This window comes from Prorops nasuta, unplaced genomic scaffold, assembly GCF_024137725.1.
Source record: "Prorops nasuta isolate Cenicafe-Biocafe unplaced genomic scaffold, Cenicafe_Pnas_1.2 PNAS00004, whole genome shotgun sequence".
Taxonomy (NCBI): Eukaryota; Metazoa; Arthropoda; class Insecta; order Hymenoptera; family Bethylidae; genus Prorops; species Prorops nasuta.
The window spans coordinates 9,949,757-9,974,151 of record NW_027116801.1 but is presented as its reverse complement, the minus strand read 5'-3'; the positions used below and the strand labels follow the sequence as shown (position 1 = coordinate 9,974,151).

The following is a 24,395-nucleotide window of genomic DNA, read 5'->3' as shown; positions in this document are numbered from 1 at the left end:
GCGAGTTTTATAATAGAAAATCATTTGATCGGACTCTAACGAACCCTCTTCCTTCATCTATAATAATCATATCTTTGTTCCAATCTCATTTTTCCTTTATTTACATAAAGCTGTACAAAGAGATGCATACATCGTATATTTGAAAGTGGGGTTTGTGCAAATTATGAGAATATGTATGTATAATTGTTTATAAATTTTCATGTTATTTATATAAGTATTGTCAAATAAAATGTGTCACCATTATAATTTAGAGAGTGTGCTCTATATTTTATCCTGGAAATCTGTATGATATTGTAGTATTTACACTTATTAGAGTATTCTCGAGTTAAGTGGATCCTCTATGCGACCTGCAATTAGAGTTGCTGAAGTTTCCGCGTCAATAATAAAATAGAGGAAGGGATGGTGCACCGTAAAGGGCACTGGCCCAGCTCTCTCGAACAAACCATTTCCTGGAACAACCAAGGTTCTTAAGTTAATTAATTTATTTAGCTATTCTACGAACAACACAGATCCTGCTACTTCTTTTTCATTAAATGTGCGATATCATTTATTTATATTCAATTTTGTAATTTATCACACTTTATATATATATATATACTCTTATTACACATAAGACTACAAGTGCAAAATGAGAATAACGAAAGCAAGAATATTCATAGCTGATTGAAGTATTTATATAATTATTTATATCGGTGGATGGGTAAACTCGATGTTAGTACTGATTTTAAAAATAGGATTGTCAATTTTAGCGATTCCCTTCATTGAGTCACACAAGATATCAGCCATTAGCTCGAACGTGCCTGGTGGTATTATCGCGAATATTTCCGATAAAGGCTGGCTCCATTGCTAAATCGACTATATCCAATGCAAAGGGAAGAAAAACGATCATTATTTCTGAAGCAACAAACTTAACTATGACTCATCTTTGAAAAGAAGTGAAAATAATTATTTTCAATAATATTATATATATATATAAAAACTAGGTTACTGGGATTATTGTTACGACAGTTTTTTTAAGAATATAAGAAATACAGCTTAGTGCCACTTAAAAATTGAATCAAATCCAATGATAATAAAACCAATGATAAAGTTTTTGCTCGTGTCAGTATTAATTATCCAATTGCACAATCGTCAATTATCCAATGATCTTGTTATTTAAATCATTATTATAAAAAATGTTAACAATCGCCAAAATTATTCAAGAACATTGACAAATTTTACTCCAGCTAAATGAAGAAACAAAACAAGTCATTTCACTTGTTTCGTCATTGCCCGTGCTGCAACAAAAAACCTTTGTTTCATCCTGTTGAAAATGAAAACATCGTCAGTGAAAGAGTATAATTTTGGGAGGAAATAGCTTTACTGTCGTCAAGGACGATAATGATGCTCTTAGAGAGGACAAAGAAAGCGAGAACTGATACAAAAGACAAAGAATAAGAAAAGTGAGAATAATAGTAAAAGCCTAGGACGACTATCCCTGGACAGTGTTCACAACGCGTAGATAAATACTTTGTCGTTACAAATTATATACATATACTATACACGTGCTTAAGATCGGAGCGAACTGAGCGAGACAAATTGTAATTTCACTTGATAGTAGCGGAGATTGCAGCAACGTATTAATTCCTTGAAATATTTTCTTCTAGGTCGTTGCGATTTAGAAGTTACTCTCCCGTAAAAAGGTGTATTTGATTGTTCAACTTTTCCCGAGACTTATTTGATAAGGTAAGGGAACGCGCAAAGATTCCCTTTAGCGATAGATATTCAAATTAATTTTCGACATTTTTACATAGCTCATTATTAAAGAATAATTGCGTAAAAATATTTTGTATCGATCAAGCATTAAAAATGAGGGAGAAAGAGATTAGTCATAGATGATTATGAAGATAGATGAAAGTGCAAAAGTATATTTACGAAGGAAGCATAGAATAGAAACCTGAAGGGAGATATCGGAAAGCATCTCGTCGAGTTGGAGCATTGGTGGTGGAGGTTTGAGGATTAGGTGACTCACGAGAGTTGGTCCTGTCCGGTTGCATATAATTTCTTATATTGACTCCGATACTCTGCTGTACATCTCTTGCATAAACACCAAGATCCCCAGTCATGGGTGACAGATCCGCTACTCTTGGCTCGAACACGTCAATTATCCCAAGCTGTGAATATGCGAAGAAAAAGCATCAACTTTGCACCTCGTTATCTTATCACCTTATTATTATTATAAGTAATATTGGACATAGCGAGAGATTCATCTAAAACGGAAGTACACGTCTTATTATAAGTATCGTGCACGAAGCATCTTCTTCCTGCACGAGATCTGCCAAGTAAACGTTGCTACCATAACTCATGCACTTCGATTTACTGTCAATTAAATGTCATCCAGGAAACAGTTTTCTTGGATGCGATTGCGCCATTCGTGGAACAGCATCGTCCCGAGAAGCCAGTGTAAGATCGGAAGGACTTCGAGCAAAGCGATTAAGCAATCAGATAAAATGATTCCAATGTATAACATTCTAGTATCTCTCATACGCTCGTCATATGAAAAGAAAAAGATTGGTTTGAAAAGAGGGTTAAAAAGATTCGCAGTAATAAACTGATAGATCCTGAAGAGCCTCAAGGTCGAAGAAGGTCTTACCCTTTGTAGAAAAGACGTGAGGGTGACGAATCCCCGTAGCATGAAGGAAGGAATGGTAGCCTTGACCCAAGTGGGCTGTAAGTGCTTCCTTAATAATCTCAACGACTTTCCATGGAGATCTCTGGCCAAGCGATGAGTATCGGTTTGGTCCGTAGGCATCATAAGAAGAATGTTGTACCTGGGATCCTTGAGCAAAAACAAGACATGCTTTTCATCGAACCTAAAAGACCAACTTGCCAAGATAACATTGCCTTTTTTAAAGCCTTAATGTTTAGCCTTCCTTTTCCCTCCCCTTTATTCTTCCCAACAGAGTTCTTCACAGACGATTTATAGATCCCATCATATAGAAGCTTACCTATTTCTCTTTTATCGTAAAAACCCCTTCTATTTCATTGTCACTCGAGATTGATCTGATTTTAAACATATACGTGTGTATCCACTGGGTGTAACAGAATCACTGTGTTCAATTTTGAGAAAATTGGACATTTTCAGTTCGATTGCAACCCTTTGAGTCACGTCAAAGTCAGTTCAGCTCTATAATAAAAATGAGCATTTTTAAAAGGTCGTTGAGATTCAAAATCTCACAATGGAACGGTTCAAGACCTGAACGAAACTGATTCAGCTGTTCTATTACACCCTGTATGCAGATATACACGTATAAAAGAATGTAAGAGAGAAAGAGAGAGAGAGGAGACTTACGTCCAATGGGAATTCAAGTACAGCAGCATGCAACGATGGAAAATAAGCAAAAGGAAGAACGGCGACGTATCTTGTCGCTGATACTGTTGAAACGTCGCATCCATTTATCAGAAATGGCACTTCTGTCGTGTCACTGACAGTTTCTTTGCTGTCAGTAGGATAACTTTTCCAAATACCCAAATCTTGCATCCATATACCCTCATCTAGATCAATCCAAACAAAAATCAAACGATTTAGAAAAAAGTAATAATTAATTATCTATGTATAAATACCCTTAAAAAATTCATCAAACTCTTCCTTTAAAATACAAGAAAATTACCAACGAAGGTACAACTTCACTTCCACTAATGTATCAATGAACGCTTTATAAAGAGGTTTGTCGCAATAACTGCGGGACAGTAGCAGCGATTGGCAAGTGGAAAAGAATTTCTCAAACAGTAAGATTACGTTTTATTGTTTTTTGTCGCTCGTTTTACCTGGGTAAGTGGAGAAATAGCCTCTGAGACTTCTACGAGTGCGCCTTTTAACGCGATTCTCCGAATCCCTATTGGCAAGGTTTCGGTTGGTATTGGTAGCAGCAACGTTAGGGATAGCCGTGGCTCCCGCGACGCCCGGAAGATCGGTCGAGCCGATTTCAGCTGTGCTCGTTAAACTCGTACTTCCGTCTATTGGCAGATCCGTTGAAACGGTACTCGCGTCATTGGGAAGTCCTCCACTACTCGTATAATCCTGAGCAATCGCGTTTCTTCCAGCAGGAAGAGGAGGAGGCGAGGTGTTGTCAGTTGCATTACCATCAGGAGGCACCGTCGTCGAGGATGCACCAACATCACCGGGCATCAAGGTCGTAGCAGGGGTGGAGGACATTGTGGTTTGTCCATCAGGGGAGCTAGGATTAGGAGTATTCGTCATCAACGGTGCAACCGTATTGCCAGGAGCACCATTTGCGTCTGAAGAATCGTTTGCCGGTGTAGTTACGGCATTCAACGTGTCATTTCCCATATCCACGGTCGTTTGGTCCGTAGCCATTGGCTGATCAGTGCTCGTAGCAGTCGCATTACCATCCGGTGTCAAGGTAGTTTCATTCACTGAACCCTGAAGAGCACCCACGTCGAAGCCATAAAATCGCAAAATATCCTCGTACTCCGGTCGTAACTTGGTATTCTCCCTGTTCAAGGTTAGTCCACCTAGGAATCCATCGGCGTTCAGATAGGTCTACAAATAAGCAAAAGAGAGTTAAGTGTGATGTGTGTAATTCTTATCTCTTATTACTCGAGCTCATAACTTTTTAGTTTTCTTAATCTTACCCTTAGTCTACGGTGGATATCTCTAAATCCTATTCTCGTTATATCTCGATCATGAGGCAGGTGAACTGATTCGGATATCTGATGACTTCCTCTACCGCCAGATCCTTCGTACAAGGCGGCAAGGACGAAAGCAACCCCGGTTGGAGAAAATGCAACGTTTCCATGCTCCCCATATTGCTGAAGGATTTTTATCCCTAGATTATTGATGACATCCGTGATGACGTCTACAGGGCGGTCCTCCACCGGTTGATACCAGTGATCGGAACCAGCATTATGATATGCTTGAACGAACGCAAATGATACTGTTGCAACAAAATAAGATCATCCTATGATAAACAGCTTCCTACTGATCACTTTTTCTTATCTTCCATGCTACCAACTATTAATAACCATAATATTGTGTATATATATATATATATATATATACTATACACCTCATTACATAATTAAATATACACAAGATCGAAATTATATATATACGACCCTTGATTCTTTTCAAAAAAATTAACAACAACAAAATTAATTTACATTAAAATTTAAAGGAATATTCTTCTAATGTACATTCTGGATTTATATGACATTTGCATGTAGTTACGTACGACGCAGTCCAAACAGAATCCAATATAAAGATATGCCCATTTTTTTCTTCTGATCGGTCTTTAATATTGCGGTCGTTCGTTCCTCTGGATCGAGCTGAAGGATCTCAATAGGTCGTGCATTCGCGAATTGTCGATTCGTCGGAAAAGTACACTATAATCCCGGAGGATGTGCTTGGATTTTGAAAGGACTCGACTTGCAGTAGTATGGTGTACTGTGTAGTAGAGACTTTTAGGATTAGTCTTAGCCGAACGCGCTTCAGGATGGAACTGGCTCGCGGTGTGGTCGTCGCCGTTCAAAGCCTACCGGCCACTCTTGGATTTTTTAAACGGCAAGGTCGTCGGGTAGATAACCCCCTGTATGCGCCATCATTTGCACGCAGTTGCCTCTTCGCTTCCACCACTTCGACACCACGGATCCTCGTCACTGCCTCGGAAACTACTACGTACCGATGCTCAATCACAGGCTCCTATCGAATCCTCCAAAGTACTCATCATTTCTCCAAGGATTTTTCAATCTTGCGCAGTAATTCTAATTTCTTACAATTAATCTATCACAATTAACACAGCAATGGAGAAAAAGACAAATTCCTCATCGATACGATCAAACGTAATTTTTCCTCCTTCACGTTACTATTAATTATTATGCGAGTGTAAAGGAAACCATTCCATAATGATGTAATTATATTTCTTCCGTCAGAACTCGAGTATCTCAGATCTGTTTCACTCCAGTCTCTAGCAATTAATCGTTTGATACACCTCAACAGAGACTATATCCAGTGCACCAGTTGCATTAATGCATCACATGACCCAATCTATACACACACCACCCTTTCTTTTATTCATTAATTCGCAGCACGTCTTTATTCTCTCGTCGAGAGTTTTATGAAATCTCCTTAGCATACATCTAAGAATGACTTTCCCTCGTAAACAATATCAGCTCAACAATGGAGCTCGCCACTTTTGAGCAAACACAATATTTTTCCAGCATTTTAGCTAAACTCGCGCAGAGACACACAAAATTCTTCTGGAATCTTAAAGGATATAGTTTTTGTATTTAGAGGTAGAGAAGAGAAATGGGTAGCTACTGCAGTGTCAATTGATTACTGAGGACGGTGAAAAACCGATAGAAACTCTGAGCACGCATTGCTGCTGAAACTCGGTTTGTTTGCAGTGGGAGAGGACCTCGTTGTGCAACTCTGCTACTTTTACTACGAAATTCTTGCTAAATGCATAGGAATCGCCAAACAATGAGGATTATTGCTCTACGCCGCCAACAATCCCAGCGACCGATCATTGGTATACGCAGGGGACCAATTAACCAGCGAGTTAACGGCTCTACGGATTTATCTACGTTTTATCGTCCCGTTCACCAGACATGCCGTGCAGGCAATCCTGCAAGAAAGCTGGAAAGCGTTGCGTCATATTTTTAAGGTCCCACCATTTCCGCTTTACCGGGCCATTGCATCAGAGCGACACCCTGACTGAAATTTGCTATAACTTTTCTCCGACAATCCTCGCTACGATACACATTTTATATCTTAGCCGTTATGGAAACTCAAATATTCAATACAACTTTCGAGAATAAAACGAATCTCATTATTTTCGCTAATTTATCTGCAGTCAGTGAATTTCTTCTATTTTAGAGAAAAAAATACTGCACTTTACTATTATTAATAATATATTATACAGAATGTACTGACATATGGAGAAAATTGAAGAATCCTACTTTACCGCACACACATCTAGCTCTTTTGGAACAGCAAACTTGGTTACAGCTAGAGCGTGACAAAAACGCTACTCAATTTTCTACTGGATGCCACCACACTACATTGTGCGAGCGTTCACTTTCGAGTCTTAGGATACGAATGGTCGAATAAGTTTACGCTCTTTTATCACTTTTCGTCGATGCCAATACCACTCGCAGATTAGTAGAAACGTCGATGAAATAACCCCTGCGAATGAAATTTGTACAGTGATTTATCAATCTAAAGAAAAATCACTCGAAACTCACTTACCCATAAAAAGTACGAAGAATATTCCCTGCATGTCAGCTACATTAACTTTGCGTTTATTAATCGCTTGATTGCTACCAAAAGGTACCCAACATTTATCTTTCGTCGGCATTTTTTCCGACACCCACTTATTCATCAATCCAGACTCATGCATGCGATGTAATCTAGAAAAATATTTCTGTATACTCTCTCTCTTTATATATATAGTATAAATACATTATACATAAAATAAAAGAAAAATTGCATGAATAATTTGGTGAATTTTGCGCTACCGAGGAAAATTCATGCAAAAGATTCGTCTGCAAATTGAGAATAAAGGAAGACTCACTCGGTGTTAATTATTGGTAAATACGGACTGTCTTGCGCAATTAACATAGCGATTGGCTCGTCCATGAATTTGTCGGAACTAAGGGAATAATAACAGCCTTCGCTAGCAAGCAAATCACTCCTCATGAGAAACCTGTTTTTACGGAGTTCCATCATAAGAAAAGCTTTTCCCATCGATTTGAATTAATAAGCTAGATCATCGATGAGTCAACCTGAGGGATGTTCGCCAGTCGATGAAAACGTGCTCTCCATCCTTAACGCGTTTTAGAACTTCCACAAGCTGCGATGCATTGTGTCTCTCAGCGCGTTTCAGCAACAGTTGATATTTTTTCTCGTTCGAGTTTTGCAGATACTCCTCCAAAAAACTGTCGTTTAGAAATCCCCAGGTAAGCCTGTTTTTGCGAGCCAGCAGGTTCTCTATAGTCGCTATAGTAGTATCCATTTTTGGAAAGGTCAGGAATGCGACCAAACTTCCGGAATAAGTTGCTACCAGAACCATAACTATTATCCACCATATACCTATCAATAACCTGGCACTGTCCGAATGTGGCAGATACATTCCACCTAAAATCAGAATCATTATTTTTATATTTTCCTTCCTTTTATTCATAGCTTTCATCTGTAATAAACAAATTTCTCCAGTCAATATAGATTTTTGGAGCACCACATTAAGAGGTACCGGGTACAAAGAGGACAAATATATTGATATATATATATAGTAGCATTTGAAAGATGCTTGAAAACTAAAGCAGGTGAGCGCGTCCTTGTAGTCCCATAATAGTTAAATTTGTGATGGTAGACTTGTAAAGATTTATGGTTTGAAATTGAAAAATTCTAGCGCGCTACATAAAAATTGTATTGAGTTCAAGGTTGTGGAATGGCTAGGTGGATTCCAAAGGAATATAATTGTGCTGCGATTATTATATTGTCGAGTGCCGAGGATTTTGACATGTTCCGCGTTGATGTGGCATTAAGTATTGCCGGATCCGATCATCAATGGCATTCATTACTGACTGCTGCTTGGAAATAAGAAGCAAATTGAGTTACGATACGCTTGCGTGAATGCGAAAATGTTATACCTTGCTGAAGAAGCGCCCCATAGACGTACCACACACACTGCCAAGACGAGTTTAGGCCCGATGTCTTCGTGCTACACGGACTATACTTGTGAACCACGTACAAAATTGGTCCCATTATAATAATAGCTGCTGCCAGACAGGCCCACGTCTAAAAATTAAATCACGTCGAGAATAAACATTTACCTATATCCAAAAATCAGTAGAATTCGTTGTATAATTGATTATACAACTAATTTTAGTGTAAATATTGAATATTTCATGGTTCAAACTTCGCACACACACACAGACCTCTTTTGTGAAAGGCGATGCAAACAGCAAAGCCCTGGATAACTGTCGTGGTCTCGCAGTGAGAAAACTGTGAGTTTGTATATAAATCGGTATAGTAAAGTTAATCACTTCTTTACTATTATCATTAACGGTGTGGGCACAGGCTCCAATTAAAACTCTTCCCTCCTGCACCAATGTAAGCACGTCGCTCGGAACTCTTCTGGTAGTCGACGCTAACGAGCCATTCGTGTACTGTAAACATTCATGAAAAATGATCAATGTCGACAAAAGTAATATTCGTTATTATATAACAACATGCTGCCATGAGATTATACCGATTCATGCCAATATCTTACTTCCAAATTCAAGAGTGACGCATCGCTCAAATTTGATACCTTCGGAATCACCACTTCGGACGAGAAACTTACGGTGTAGGAAAAATTCAATTTTTTGCCCAGGTATTTCATCACGTCAAAAACCAAACCACCAAAGTTTGCCTCGCCATTTTTATCCATCGTTATTATCTGCCATGGTGGATTCTACAACGAGAAATCAATTCAGCAGTTTCTTTGCAAAGCCATTATAAAGGACAAATTATATCAAGGACCACCCACGTGATACGAAACTATGGGTAAAGTCATTTCTCGAAATCCATGTTCAACGTGTGGAAATAAGACATCGGTTAGATTGAGTCCGAGATTCGGTCTCCACGATCCAATATCTATCAAATGTCCAACTCTTTTTCCATCGTGAAGAAAAGAATCTCCCCAAGTGATAGCCGTGGATAATCGCCATTTCAAGCATCTCTCGCAGTTATCACTTTCTGAAATCTCAGCCTTTCATCGTTAAACGTGAATTTTTATTCTAACTATTTTTATACAGGGCGTCATTTTTCCAAGTATCTACTCGTAACAAGTGGAAAATCGTAGTGTATCAAATTTTTTTAAAACCTTCCATTCTTGTTTCGAGCTGGTCATAAAGAACGAGCATAAAAAAATAATCTAGGATAGAGACACTTGAAAGTTATAAAGGTAATAACCTTGAGTATTTTATAAATGGAAGTCTATATCTTTTATTACACTTTCTTGTAGCTACCCTCAAAAGCTGCGCTTTAAAACAATGATATTTTCCAGATGTTTCAAATTTAAATTATACACGTTCAAAGATTCAAACGACACCCTGTATATTGTTAACGCAAAGATAGAGAGAGAGAGATATTTAAAAATACTCATTTCATTACACCAACTTACTTGCAAATATCTAACAATCTCTCTTTGCCTCTCCACCTTGGTTGTTCGAAAAATATTAAATTCTTCATCTGTAAGCTTCTCACGTAAGGCTACCTCATTTAAATACGCACTCTCCACTGCTCTCGACAAAGCTTTCACGATTTCTTTCAAATTATTTATTAAACCACTCTGAAATATCGAATCATAAACTTATAAATACTTCATTGGTGACAAATAGTACAATCAAATATTTATTACGTTGCAATCACGATTAAAGTCACTAGCGTTATAGAGAAATGCTAGATTTGATCCTTCGGTCAGTAGATCGTTGACGTACGTTAAATTTGTGTAATTTTTTATCTCATTATCAGGTATGACATATAGCCATTGTCGATCGGGACTCACCAGCCTTAACGATTTAGCCTTTAAAATAAAGAATTTTACATAATTAGCAACTTTACACCGATCGTTTTGTTATGGAAAAATAACTTTTCAGATATATTTCACTCCTTACAACATCCATGACATCCGGTACCACATCCTGCGTGACAATGACGAGAAAGCAACATCCCAACTGCTCCGTTCTAAACGTCTCTAATTTGTCTTGTATGTGCTTCTTCCTGCTCCAGTCTGAATTACCATGATTGAATGTGAAAATGGATCGTGGGGAAATGCCAATTTTTTGACGAGGCAATTCATCCGACACGGATCGTACAACTTTCGATATCGTATCCCTGTCTATAACGAATCAGTGCATTGGTGAACAAGTGCTTCGGTCGATATCAACAAATTATTATTAACATTGAAGGATAATTACCAAACGTATCGTCGTGCAAAATATTAATGGTGTTCCATGATAAAGCATTGAAAATTCGCATATCGTTCAAGATTTGGGACAATTCTTCTCCTGGCTCCAATAAAGGTATGCTTACACCTTCTGTCTTGGGAAATCGTGGACATCCCGTGTCTTGAGAGATCGTTAAAAAGAATAATTGTATGCAGTGTTACCTTAAGTATCATAGAACATAAAACGCTCGACTTTTTATTAACACTTTACCCGTTATCGCCAGGTGTACAAGATGCTCCTTGCGTAATCTTTCGTACATTAACCATGTTACAGGACACCTTGCTATTGTTAAAAGTGCCGTGTACTCTTTGTGAAAGAAATACAATGTTTTTAATTATACACATGAAAACTTTGTATCATATTTCAGAACGTCAAACAACTTACCCTTCTCCAAATCAACATTAGTATCTAAGAAAAGTCGCGTGACTATCGTGCACCTCAGGGTTTCGTTCTTTATCGTCTCTTTTACTAGGTTAAAAACCAAATTTATAGTGTCCAGATAATTTTTTTTATCCACGAAAAATCCTTTATCAATAACAATAGCTATGAGAGAGAGAGAGAGTAAGAGAATGTGAGTGAAAGAATGGGGGGAGGGTTAAGACTATTGATGTAAAAACACGTTTTTAACTGTATCAAATCAGTCTTCTTTGTGTAATAATTATGATTAGATGTCAAGTAATTTTAACGTCACTGGGACCAATTTTACTACTGGGAATATATATATATATATATATATATATATGTATATATTGTATATATATATGCTATAGAATCCCATACCCATAGTGGCGTTTGCAGTGAGTAATGATGGAAAGTCATTATAACAGTTGCAGGGGTCCGCGACAAGAAAAAGCATTAAGAAAGCAGGTAGCATGTTGGTTCAAAGATAACGCGAGCTAACATTATACTAAAGGCTCGAAAAATGCTTAGCTTCTGGAAATGTCTGTGACGCGAATACGTATATCGAATTATTATTGTTCATGGTGATTCATTATTACTTTTGCTTTATCGGAGAGTAATCACAACACCGGTGCACTCGAGTTTGAAACTAAATTGCATCGCCAGCTAAGAAAGCCTGTTTCTTCAATAAATGATTACAGTACGATCGAATTTCCTTGAAACTTGAGACAAGACGCACTGTTGACCCATTTTGCGAGTTCTACTGAAATATATTTCATTATTTCAGAATTAATGAGAAACGTAGTGCCATTCGTTTATACCGTGTCACCTAAACTGTGCTTATTACATAGTAATTCCTGGAAAATTAGAAAAACACCTTTTATCTTTAATTATATTTTAAATAATTGCATGCTCGATATACTATGCTACACAATTTATACTATATCGTATAAACTGATAAATGAACCACGTCCACATCCCGTTCTAAAATTTACCCGCGCTTGATGAATAATCGTTAGCAGAGTAGATCTTTACAAATTGTTAGGTTAGTAATATGCTTTCAGTACTGTATTCGCAATGAACATTGTTCATATTTACGAAAGTGTTCATAATATTTCATGCGAGAATGATTGTTGCAGGCTGATATAGAATTTATTGAATTATCGATTATTATAAGGAAATATATATTTATAGATTACAGTGAAATTAGATCATAGCTCAGACATAAGAATGTTTAAGGAAAAAGAAGTAGAAAAAGCAAGAGAAAGAGATGTGCGGTGCGTGTGGTTTCTGCCGTTCTGCGTTCCTTCGTGAGGTTTCGGGTAAGATCGTGAGTACGGAAACTGCGTGTAGTTGTATTTGTATGATATGTGTGGTGTAGCTGCTGCATGCATGAAGAGCTTGCTGCATCACAATTCACACGCGCACGCATTCATTCGTTTCGCATTTGGCTTGGACTTGGATTCGATTTGACTCGGATAACGACTGGTGGTGGGTGAGTGAATGTGGTGTGCTCGCTGCGATACCTTCGGGTTTTTCGCCCCTCGACACTTCTCCTCGGCTCGGCTCGCTCCGGTTGGAAATCGGAATCGGAATTCGGAATGCGATATGGAAACCATGCACGAACTATATGTTCGCACATATATCGCACCACAGCATATTTACATAGCGCTTATGTAGACCAGTGAAGGCTTTTTCATTGAAATCTAGTCGTGGTTAACGCACATTCAAACCTTTCGTGAAATGTCAGTCTTGGCACGCGAGGATGGGCCGACTCTCAATATATTAGAAGCTGTCAAATTCTGCAAAAGTAAGAAAGCGCTAGAAAGCACTGGATTACTGGAGAGAAGAATAGAAAGAGAAAGAGAACGTGCGAACAACGACCCAGGGAGAAAGAAACTCTGGGAAAAAGAGCGAGTGAAAGTGGAAAAATTGTCGTTTTGAGAAACGACGAGAACAAAGGCTTCGGTTTTCTTCGAGCCAGAGACTATTGACCAATGTATGTTTATTGGTTAATTTCAAGCAATGGAACTCGAGGAACCTCTCATGCAAGGGATTCTACTCTTACCACCTCAAGGAATGCTAGGCCAACTCAAGGTTGCTTCTTCGTTGTTATATTGGTCATTTCCCTTTATATTTTTTCGTTTCCATTCTCCCTAAGTACATTGCTCCAACGTTGATCACCTTTAACTACTTAGATATTTTCTATTCCTTGCATGATACATCTTAATAATTATTTAGTTTCTGTAATAAATCTGTCAGATCTGTTTCATCGTTGATCTATAAGGATAAAGGTATTATTTCTTGCAGAAAACATGGCATAAGAAGTACTGTCAGCTATTTAAAGCCAGCAAATATGGAATTGAAAGAGTTGAAATTTATGACAATCATGAAGAAGCTGTTTTGCAGGTGCACTCCCCACGTATCATTACACTAGAAGCCTGTGTTAAAATTGCTCCAAGCAATCAGCCCCATGTGTTTACGGTAAATATTTTCTGCATAAATTTATTGTAATTATAATTGAACAGCTTTTGTATATCAACATTATTATAGGTTTTTACAAAAGCTGGAGTGTATCACTTTGGATGTTCATCTGAGCTTGACATGAGCAACTGGATAAGTGTGTTTCAATCTGTAGCATTCAAAGATAACCTGTCAAATCAAATAATAGAAGAAGACAATGATCTCTATTGTACCAGTGGTGAAGGAATATTTTCAGTAAAATTAGTAGAGACTGATGCTTCCAAGCGCTGTGGCTTGGAAATGAAAAATTATACATTAGTAGTTGCCACTGTTGATATAAAATTAATGGATGGAGATACCATATTATTCACATGGCCATACAGGTATATAAGAAGATATGGATATAGGGATGGAAAATTTACTTTTGAAGCAGGTAGAAAGTGTGAATCTGGCGAAGGATCTTTTCGCTTAGAGCACACAAATCAACAAGAAATTTTTCGTTGCATTTCATCTAAAATGAAATCAATGAAAAAATTACTGAATGGAGAAAATAGTCCAAGTATAGAGTGCAATGATGCACAATACCATGCTGCATTATCTATGGAAGCTGGATCTAGATCACCTCTACCACCATCACCGAATAGCTCTGGACATTTAATTGATATAGATTTCTCTACAATATCACAAAATTCTCAAAAACATTTGTTAAATGTATCATCTTCAAGCTTAGAATCAATTTCATTTATCAAGCCTCCACCTCCAATTATTAAGCCAAAACCTGCTAAACCACCTAGAAAATATATTTTTACTAATCTGTTGGAAAAGAAAACTTTTGATTCAGAAGTTCCAGAGTTATCAACTAATGGGAAATACAGAAGATTGATGCAAAATGACTCTCCAGAACATACCAAACAAAATATTGGTAATTCTTTCATATCTGATGAAGAAAAGCATTCTTATGATTTAGTAGAAGTTAGAAATGATGCCTGGAAAACACATGGAATTGATAATATTATACATACTGAAAGGCTAAATCTGTTTACAAGTAAAAACAATAATGATTGCGATAATTTGGATGAAGAGTTTCAGTATGAAACAATGCACGTTCAAACTTCTCAAAATATCACAAAGCCTACTAACAATGTCAATGAAGAAATAATTGTAGCTACATGTCCAATCATTCACAATAATATATCTACTAAAATTTCTGACCCTCCAGATTATGATAAGCTGCAACATTTTGGATCTACCCACAAGCTTAATAATAATCCTGGTTATAAAACTCCAAATGTTTGTGGCACTTCTCAGAGCCTACATTCGTCTTCAGTGCAAAATGTTCAAGCTAGCTCAAATTCTGCAAATGTAGAATTTAATGCTACATGGAGTAATTATGAAATAGTTGAAGATATGCGTACTGTAAGGCTAGCCGATGATAGTCATCTTGGATATGGAGTAATAAGAAAAAAAACAAGTGTCTCTTCCGCTGCTAGTACCTTGATAGGGCCAAAGCCTAAAGCTTATAATGAAAGCGATTATGCAGTGGTTTCTAAGCCAAAACGTGTTTAAGGACCAAAATAAATCTGGGAAATGTAACACTTATAATAATTTCTAGATGACTGATCACATTGTTAATGTAAAGTGCCTTACAAACCTACCAATTTTATTGAAAAAGAATAATTGTAATATATTCTGTCTTTCCATTAAGCTTTTCATTAGCGTATTTTTATAAAGTACTTACAGTTCTTTGACTACTATCTTAAATTTAAGTGTCGAGAACCTTTAAAACTCATAAGTGTAATCATTTTGATAGGCTATCAATGTGTGTAAATCAGAATTCTAATCACTGATTTAATTTCATCAATTGAAAAAGAGTAAAATACTGTAGCAGAATATTTCAAATAATTGTATTTGTTATTTACCATAAAGTAAATAATTTAATATGATGTTCTGAAAAGCAAGGTTTATTTTACATAAGATTTAATTTTATGTATGTTTTTACACTATGTATATAATAGGTTTTTAATGAATTTTATTTGTTTATATACACTTAAACCACAGCATCACATAATCTGTTTTCAGAAGTAACCAAAGAAATATGAGAAATCATTTTATTGAAATGTTTTTGTATTTTTTATAACTTAAAAATGTAATGATATATGAATATAAAAAATTTTATGTAATGCATATAAATTTATGCATTTAGACAATTTTGTGTATATCAGAATTTAAGACAATTATTAGGCAATAACATTCAAAAAGTTAAATAAACTTATATTAATGTTTTATTATGTGCATCTAAATGCATAAAAGTGTAATACTATATAATTTATATTTTGAAATCTTTTTATATGAATCATGAAAAATGTTTTAAAAACTTGTATATATTTATTATGTGCCAAGTAAAAAATCTGCCATACCATAGAAAATGAATTCTTTCAAACTTTGAACATGATATAATTTCTGATTATTATAAATTTTAATTTTTTTTTATATTGAATTCACTGCAAAATAGTTTTTATTGTAAAAAGCATTTGTTACATTGTTATCAGACAAGAATATGATAAAAATTAAATTAAAATGTATTTTATTTTAACAAAATATTATATACATTATTCATTTTGTTATATTTATAAAGTAGTTATCATTTTTTAATAGTCTTTAAACTGGCTTTACAATATTTTTATTTTATTTCTCATTAGGTTCTTGACTATTTGCACTACTTTCATCTTTTAATATCTCACAATATCCTTCAACATCATTGAGAACTTTACGTACATTTTCTCCTTTAAGTTTTAATAAATATTCGATGTTTACTTTTTCACGGGGATAGTCGGTAAACCACCCTAAATTGTCTGCAATTAAATGATTGTTCTTACAACCATCGCATCGTATTATAACTATCCCTTCCTCGTAAGCTTGTTTTGAGAATGTTTTATGATTTCTTGTATTGCACTTTTTACAAGTAAAAGATATTTGGAGCCTTCTTTTTGCTTTACCAAGAGCGTGCTTTGCAATGTCATTGTTATCGGTTTCCTTTTCTAAATTATTAAGCATAATTTTTGTACAAATAAATTTTTTATCACGTAAATTATTAACGCTTTGTGTCACATTTGATGTAATTGGCACATCAATTGATTTACGTGTAAACTTTCGTAATTGAATAGATCGAACTGCAAATTGTTTGACATGTCTAGTGAACATTTTAATATGTTTACTAACATTTACAACTATTTTATGTTTATGACATGTGAAATTGATTTTTCTAACCTCTAAAAAATATTAGCAGGCCCAGCAGGCTGAGCAAAAAACAGAATGAACTGAGAGTATTTGAGAATACTGAGTATACTGAGGGTAGAATATTGGACAGGACACTGGTACTGATACTGTGATAAGCCCAGATAAGCCTAATCTAATGAAGGGAAAAAAGGCAAAAGCAGTCAGAACTGATCAGAACCACTTAAAAAACCAGAAGCAGGCAGGAAAAGGGGTATATGAAGAAAAATGTCAGCTTTGCCGATAAAAAAGTCGCCGTTCTTTCGAACAGCAGGTAATTCGATTGGGGCGTAGGTGGTTACTGTGTATGCCTATTGCCTACTGCAAGTCAGTAGACTCAGTAGTGCAGGTTAGTCCTCACTAGTCCTCAGGTCCCCAGCTGCCCTGCGGCAGCTACTCGTCGTCGTCGGCTGTCGCCGCTCCAGGTACTTCCATGTCTCCCACCCATTTTTCTTGTCTAGTTAGTTGGTAGTTCTTGGACGGCAGCGTGAACCATCAAAACTGACTAGAACTCAAAACTAATCAAGCTCTGCGAGCTCTCCAATTGAAAGTGTTAATTACTTATCAGATAGTTTGATTTTTTAGAATGCCTTTGGAAAACTTGGAGGAAGAGGGTTTGGAGAAAAATCCAAATTTAGAATTAGCACAAACTAAATTTTTACTGGGTTTACCGGAGCACAAAAATGATCCAAGTTTAAAAACTAAGCTCCTTGATGCCATTAAAGCTGAAAGTGAGTTTGCATATTTTTTTATTTGTGTTTTTCTTTTTCCCCAAAATTTTATGATAAAAATGTTTCAATTTGTCAACTTTTCGGAAATATTAACATTTTTACCTAATAGATTTAAATATTGATGTATAAAATCTATATTATAACCTATCTTTACTATCTCAATTATTTCATAAATACTTCAATTGCAAATTTTGATGTAAAGATCATTCTTTATTAGTTTTTATATTGTTTTTCAATAAATGATTATTTTCAGACATGGCTCCATTTTATGAAGAAGTTTGCAAAGATTTGGAGTGGCCTGTTGATGAAGCACTATTAACAAAAATGAAGACTTGTAATGCAGAGCAGTTAAAATCTCTGGATGATGCAATTGAAGATGCAGAGAAAAATTTGGGTGAAATGGAAGTAAGAGAAGCTAATCTTAAGAAATCTGAACATCTGTGCCGAATTGGGGATAAAGAAGGAGCCATATTGGCATTTAGAAAAACTTATGATAAAACTGTTTCTTTGGGCCACAGACTAGACATTGTTTTTCACAATATAAGGATTGGTCTATTTTACTTAGATGATGATCTTATTATAAGGAATATAGAAAAAGCTAAAAGGTTCACATTACTAATTTGTAAAAAATTTCCATCTTTTGAATTATATTTTAAAATTAAATATTTTTTAGCTTAATAGAGGAAGGAGGAGATTGGGATAGAAGAAATCGCTTAAAGGTGTACCAAGGAACTTATTGCATAGCAGTGCGAAATTTCAAACAAGCTGCAAACTTCTTTTTAGATACAATTAGCACATTTACGAGTTATGAACTTATGGATTATAATACATTTGTCAGATATACTGTCTATTTAAGTATGATTAGCTTACCAAGAAATGAATTACGTGATAAAATCATTAAGGGATCAGAAATCCTTGAAGTTCTTCATAATAATCCAGATGTTAAAGAATATCTATTTTCACTATACAACTGTCATTATGCAGATTTCTTTAAAAATCTGGGTAAGTCTCAGGTAAAACCTTTAAATGACTTATTACACTCAATTAATTGAAAAATGTTTTAACTTTTAGCTCACGTCGAAGGCTTATTACGACGAGATTACTTAATGTTCCCTCACTACAGGTATTATGTTCGTGAGATGCGTATTCTTGCATACACACAATTATTAGAGTCTTATCGCTCTCTGACACTGCAGTACATGTCAGAAGCATTTGGCGTTACAGTTGAATACATCGATCAGTAAGTTTATTATGTATAAAGGATATCAGAATAATATTTATTAGTTTAAAAATAATTTTAAACAATCCTTTGCAGGGAATTATCACGCTTTATAGCTGCTGGACGTTTGCACTGTAAAGTAGATCGTGTTGGTGGAATAGTAGAAACAAACCGTCCCGACAGTAAGAACTGGCAGTACCAAGCAATGGTCAAGCAAGGAGATTTATTATTGAATAGAGTTCAAAAACTCTCTCGCGTCATTAACATTTAATTTCACTAAACACTTGGTGTATTCGTCTTAACGTGGAAAATCAGATTCATGCAAAAACCTTGACAACAATGCAACTTGTTTGTAGTGGTCATATGGATTATGTTTTCTAATTAGTAGTGAAGTCACTCAACAGTTACTACTAATCCTTGATTTTATAAGAGAAATATACAACTTATATAAAAAAGCACTATCTAATATTTTTATTGCATTACCCAATGAAATGTCAGTCAATGCTGAACTGTTTTTCTTCAATTTTTAATGCGAATTGTGGGGTGGGTACTTGTAAATAAATTCAAATTTAAAATTGCTCTGATGTAGCGCGCTCATAACGTGTATTATTTAAACTGTGTATGTACATACATACTCTGTGTGTGTGGTATTCCTTCTCCATCTGCCATCTAGTAGCACAAAATAGAAATGGAGCAGAATTGAAATATATCTTTATTATGGTGCAGAACTGCAGACTGACTGCAGAGTTAGTAGTAGAACTTAAAAGAGAACAGAAAAAGAGAAAGGCTATTTTGAATTGATAATTTATAGCGATTTCGTGTGACTCTCATATACTCATTTTAGTTTACTTAATTTAAAGATTATATTTTTATTACTCAATAGATAGAGCTGGTTGTTGCTTTGATTTTTGTATTTTTACTACTTTTTGCGCTTATATATGTCACCCAAAGTCGTCATCATCCAAATATATCTCATAATATAATCCAGTATAATTGGATATACCGGTTAATAAGTTCTATAAAATAACAACATCTCGGAGAATCAAAATGGAGAAAGTAAATCTTAATAGTAATGAGTGGAATTTACCACCACTCCGAAGCCTGGACGATTTTCTCCTGGAATCGGCACGATTTCAACTTCCAAATGTCAAAGATTTGGAAAAGTGGAATAACAGAGTAGTCAACAATCTCCTCTACTACCAGACAAATTATTTCTTCATGTCCATTGTTATTTTCTTCATTGTTGGGTAAGGGGAAACATATCGTAAGCTATTTAAGAATCTTTATAACACAAGCTTCTTACCAATATATTAATCAAATAGGCTGATACACCCTGGTAAAATGTTACTGGGTATGGTAGCAATGGCTGTTATTTTAGGTGTTTTCATTTATGTATCAAACGAAGGTAGAGCAGTACATCATTTTAAGAAAAAATATCCAATAGCTGGAATAGCATTTGTTATACTCTCTGCCAGTTTTGTCACTTATACTCTAGGGTCTTTGCTTGTATTTTTGCTTGGAATCTTATTACCTTTTTCTGGTAAGTTTTTTAATAGTCATATAAATTATGAATTAATTTTATATATTATATATTTAAATTGATTTCAGTGACATTTATACATTCTTCATTAAGATTGAGGAATATCAAGAACAAAATTGTTAATAAAATTGAAGGAATAGGACTAAGGCGTACCCCAATGGGTATTTTCTTGGAACACCTTGGTATGGAGGCTGAATTTTTCGCTTAAATAATTATTTAACATGTATTTTATGTAAGACAATACTCTTGCATTACAGCAGAGATATTATTTTTTAATACTATGTAGTCACTTAGCTGATAATGATACAAAATAATATAACAAATTTTTTTGCCATACTTTATATAGATTCATGAATTTTATAATTTTTATCTCAATCTATAAAGGAAAATATGCACGTGTAGGATTATTAAATTAAATATAACATAAATAAATTTTATACTTATATTTTTGTGTGAAATTGTCAAGCTTCGATTTACAAGAAACAATTATTTATATGCCATATTTATTAAATAATGCTTATTAGCCGCAACAAATATTTGTTAAAAAGACTAAGTAGTAGGATAATTGCACACAAAAGATTCTGTCTAAACTTGTTATAACAATATTAGCTAAATTAAAGACTTCTTAGTGAAATATATTTTAAACATTAACTATAGCTATTTTATTAATCAATGTCAAATCTAATTTTATTTGTTTTCTTTTTATTTTAATGCACAGAGGATGTATCTGGTGTGGTCTTACGTCCCCAAACATCTTTCATACAAAGCACTTCACTGATTAACCCTGCTAGAGAAAAGAAATTAAAGCTCAGCTAACAGATAACAAAAGACCAGCAGAGCTCAAAGCTGAAACTAAAACATTTAATTTTTTATTGATTATTTATTAATGCATAATATTTTCAAATTTAAACAAATGCTTTATTTATTATAATTTATTTATATAACATTAAAATTACACATTGGCAGTGTGAAAATGGACTATCGAGCATACAAAGATTTACTGAATTTTAAAATTATTATGAAATTTACAGTACTTAATACTACTAATACTCTACTTAACATAGGATCAATAAAATATACTTTGAATACATATTTAATCAAGTATAAAAATATTAAATTCCTTAAAAACCAAATATTAGTGTTTCCTAGTAAATATGGAGTTCTAAGGATACACCTAATAAATAATCATAAACTAAATGCATAATTATATTAGTTGGGCGATTGTGATAGTTTAATTTGTTTTGCGTCAATTTATAGAAGAAAACTTGTGTAATTTTAATGCATGCTTTTTTTTAATCCTAATCTTATTACTCCAAAGTGATTTCATGGATACATTTTTCACTTACATTTACTCTATAAGAGTATTTTATAATTTTGTAAAATTATGTTTTTATTATAAAGATATTTTCAATTATATATTAATCCAAACGAACAATCTATGAAATTAACATCAATGTAAATATGTTAAATATTTATGGACAGTGAAAAAAACGAATGTACTTTAACCAACGATTATGAGCACGGCATACCCTAGCTCCATTTTTAATACTCGAACTCCGAAAATAAATCCATCAAATATCATTTTAGTTCTGTTTTTCATCTTGAATATTGTTAATAAAAGTAAAGTAGAAAATTAGGGTATGGATTATCATTACACATAACTATATTTTACTTATAAATACCGTATTTGACGGAAACAAAATTGTATCAAGCAAGCGTAGCTGAGGTGGAAGAGTTCCAATATAAGTTTTAGGAAAAGGAACTAAGTAAATATGATCCGACTGTGGAAAACCCATATCCTCCATTTTATTCAGGAATTTCTAAAAGTTTCATAGAAATTGATATTTTAATTAATTGAATATAATTTGTACAATTTATTTATTCCGTACCATTATAGTATCTGTTGCACACATTGATATAGTCTCCTTTCCTCCGTTAGGTAGTCTTAAACACAGCCGTAATAGCGGCTCATCACCTAATTAAATAAATTGTGATCATATAAACTCAAATTAGGAATTCCAAAATTATATAACACTGGTATAATAATTGCTTACTTTCTTCAGTCTTATATTGTTCTGATTTGGATTTGTTATCTGCTTGTTCATCCTAAAAACATCAGTAAAATGAATTTAATTGAAAAATTAGGAACTTAATGTTTTAAATCTGTCATACTTTTGAATTAGATTTCATGGCTTTTTGCTCCATTAAATTGAGCTCTTCTATTCTTCTCCGTTTATTTAAAATATTACTACCACTTGGTATATTTGTGTTAATAGCATTAACATCAAAAGTAGATTTGGAGCTATCTGCAAAAATTATTTACATTCTTATACCTTGTTTAACTCAAACCGTTTTTAAATAATTTAAATGAAGAAACAATTTACCAGAATCTAATAGTTTTCTTATTAAAGGTTTTCTTTCTTTATCATTCTTCACTGATACTGAGCTTTTCTTTACATCCTCTTTATATTGTTCACTTTTGTGAGCAGAAGATGGAAACTCTGATGTGCTACTGTCAGGAGAGGCATGAGTACTTAGCATATCATTCAACATAGATATAAGACTATCCACAGTAATATGATTATATGTTTGCATACATTCTCCAGTTCTAGGGTCCACAATTGCCAGATAAGGGTATTTATTTACATTATAAAAATCTATATACTTCTTACCATCATTAGTGTTAGATAAGACCTAAGGAATAAGATGCAATTAATCATTTAAATATTGATATGAAAAATTCAAGACAAATTAAAAAAGTACCAGACATACTTGCCACAACACAAAATGATCTTTTACTATTTCTTGAATTTGTTTATCAGGCCACACATCTCTATTAAGAATTTGACAGGCAAATTCTTGTGGATTTTGCACATTAACTAATAACCAACGATTTAGAGTTTTCGCATGATCCCTTGCTTCTATAAAAGTACCAAGGAATAAAATGTCACATGGAGGTCTAAACAAATCCTCCAGTCGTTTTGATTTACATTGAGATAGTTTTTGAACACCAGTAGCCCTACAAGCTAATTCTTCTTCTTGTCTTTCTGTAATTCCATATTTATTAGTTTTATCAATTAAAACAATATTAAAACATATTTGTTAGAAATACTAACGTGTTTCTACTGCAAAATCTCGGAATCTATCAAAAACATTATTCGATATTCTTGGGAAAGAAGATAATGGATCTGAAGGTACTAAAATTTCTTGGGTAGGCAAAATTGGAGGTCGAACTGAAGGCTCTGGTTCTATAGGTAAGGGTGCTGGTGCAGCTTGTGCTCCCTCGTACATCAAACTAATGGCAGCTTCTACATTTCCTTCTGCTAAAGATAGATATTGATGAGCTGTTGCTTCACTCTCCCCTGAATAAAAAATGAATTATTAGATTTTGATTAATAACTTCTAAAACTAATAAAAGGCCAAATAAAAAAAAAGTAAATACCGCTGAACATTATCAAATACTTAACCTGCAGACAAAAAAATGAATTAAATAGATTTAAGCAAGCGTACCTGTGACTTCGATAAATTTTTCTATTAATTCACGATCCATTATGAATATAATATTTAGTCTAGTTCAACTAGTCATCATTATTTTATTTGAGCAATGCTAAAACACTATAAATTCCTACCTACTCTACTACTCACCAATAATACCACACAGTGGTCTAACAACAAACGCGAACAACGAATGCTACCTACAGACCTGCAGTAGGTGCAGCAGATTGCACTTGCAGCCAATAGTGGATTAAAGAATTTCTGATAGACTGCGCTGCAT

At 34.5% G+C, this 24,395-nt stretch overlaps 7 protein-coding genes across 9 annotated transcripts; 3 read left to right on the top strand and 4 right to left on the bottom strand.

Annotated features, from left to right (window-relative positions):
- Positions 1 to 73: 73 nt before the first annotated feature.
- Positions 74 to 5,325, bottom strand: LOC136773040 (uncharacterized). 2 transcript variants are annotated; one of them, XM_066726379.1, is made up of 7 exons: positions 5,235 to 5,325; positions 4,636 to 4,937; positions 3,808 to 4,543; positions 3,332 to 3,534; positions 2,633 to 2,818; positions 1,937 to 2,153; positions 74 to 449 (listed from the first exon to the last, which is right to left on the bottom strand). In XM_066726379.1, exons 1-7 carry the CDS (start codon positions 5,272 to 5,274, stop codon positions 310 to 312), a joined length of 1,824 nt encoding a protein of 607 aa, XP_066582476.1. In that variant the 5' UTR covers positions 5,275 to 5,325; the 3' UTR covers positions 74 to 309. The 2 variants fall into 2 exon arrangements, with proteins under 2 accessions (XP_066582476.1, XP_066582477.1); XM_066726380.1 differs by having other exon boundaries at positions 2,012 to 2,153.
- Positions 5,326 to 7,046: 1,721 nt separating this feature from the next.
- On the bottom strand, positions 7,047 to 11,779 carry Ir93a (Ionotropic receptor 93a). Its single transcript, XM_066725903.1, has 15 exons — positions 11,776 to 11,779; positions 11,380 to 11,538; positions 11,206 to 11,301; positions 10,966 to 11,133; positions 10,663 to 10,886; positions 10,407 to 10,571; positions 10,170 to 10,337; positions 9,534 to 9,755; positions 9,276 to 9,458; positions 8,941 to 9,171; positions 8,653 to 8,800; positions 7,786 to 8,137; positions 7,575 to 7,706; positions 7,250 to 7,410; positions 7,047 to 7,186 (listed from the first exon to the last, which is right to left on the bottom strand). Exons 1-15 carry the CDS (start codon positions 11,777 to 11,779, stop codon positions 7,089 to 7,091), a joined length of 2,511 nt encoding a protein of 836 aa, XP_066582000.1. The 3' UTR covers positions 7,047 to 7,088.
- Positions 11,780 to 11,891: 112 nt separating this feature from the next.
- Dok (docking protein homolog) lies at positions 11,892 to 16,064 on the top strand. The gene is made up of 3 exons (XM_066726381.1): positions 11,892 to 13,491; positions 13,705 to 13,878; positions 13,948 to 16,064. Exons 1-3 carry the CDS (start codon positions 13,420 to 13,422, stop codon positions 15,421 to 15,423), a joined length of 1,722 nt encoding a protein of 573 aa, XP_066582478.1. The 5' UTR covers positions 11,892 to 13,419; the 3' UTR covers positions 15,424 to 16,064.
- A 478-nt stretch (positions 16,065 to 16,542) lies between these two features.
- Positions 16,543 to 17,045, bottom strand: LOC136772775 (DNL-type zinc finger protein-like). The gene is made up of 2 exons (XM_066725902.1): positions 17,006 to 17,045; positions 16,543 to 16,895 (listed from the first exon to the last, which is right to left on the bottom strand). Exons 1-2 carry the CDS (start codon positions 17,043 to 17,045, stop codon positions 16,543 to 16,545), a joined length of 393 nt encoding a protein of 130 aa, XP_066581999.1.
- An 18-nt stretch (positions 17,046 to 17,063) lies between these two features.
- On the top strand, positions 17,064 to 19,538 carry Rpn7 (regulatory particle non-ATPase 7). Its single transcript, XM_066725236.1, has 6 exons — positions 17,064 to 17,555; positions 17,716 to 17,861; positions 18,115 to 18,466; positions 18,535 to 18,863; positions 18,933 to 19,101; positions 19,177 to 19,538. The coding sequence occupies exons 2-6, from the start codon at positions 17,717 to 17,719 to the stop codon at positions 19,349 to 19,351; spliced, it is 1,170 nt and encodes a 389-aa protein (XP_066581333.1). The 5' UTR covers positions 17,064 to 17,555; position 17,716; the 3' UTR covers positions 19,352 to 19,538.
- A 258-nt stretch (positions 19,539 to 19,796) lies between these two features.
- On the top strand, positions 19,797 to 21,623 carry Jwa (PRA1 family protein Jwa). The gene is made up of 4 exons (XM_066725176.1): positions 19,797 to 20,327; positions 20,403 to 20,620; positions 20,689 to 20,802; positions 21,339 to 21,623. Exons 1-4 carry the CDS (start codon positions 20,128 to 20,130, stop codon positions 21,434 to 21,436), a joined length of 630 nt encoding a protein of 209 aa, XP_066581273.1. The 5' UTR covers positions 19,797 to 20,127; the 3' UTR covers positions 21,437 to 21,623.
- On the bottom strand, positions 21,353 to 24,301 carry LOC136772292 (UBX domain-containing protein 7). Of its 2 annotated transcripts, XM_066725174.1 has the most exons (9): positions 24,131 to 24,301; positions 23,737 to 23,982; positions 23,393 to 23,667; positions 23,005 to 23,314; positions 22,793 to 22,926; positions 22,675 to 22,726; positions 22,510 to 22,595; positions 22,303 to 22,440; positions 21,353 to 21,472 (listed from the first exon to the last, which is right to left on the bottom strand). In XM_066725174.1, the coding sequence occupies exons 1-9, from the start codon at positions 24,168 to 24,170 to the stop codon at positions 21,461 to 21,463; spliced, it is 1,293 nt and encodes a 430-aa protein (XP_066581271.1). In that variant the 5' UTR covers positions 24,171 to 24,301; the 3' UTR covers positions 21,353 to 21,460. The 2 variants fall into 2 exon arrangements, with proteins under 2 accessions (XP_066581271.1, XP_066581270.1); XM_066725173.1 differs by lacking the exon at positions 21,353 to 21,472 and having other exon boundaries at positions 21,823 to 22,440.
- Between the last annotated feature and the right edge of the window lie 94 nt (positions 24,302 to 24,395).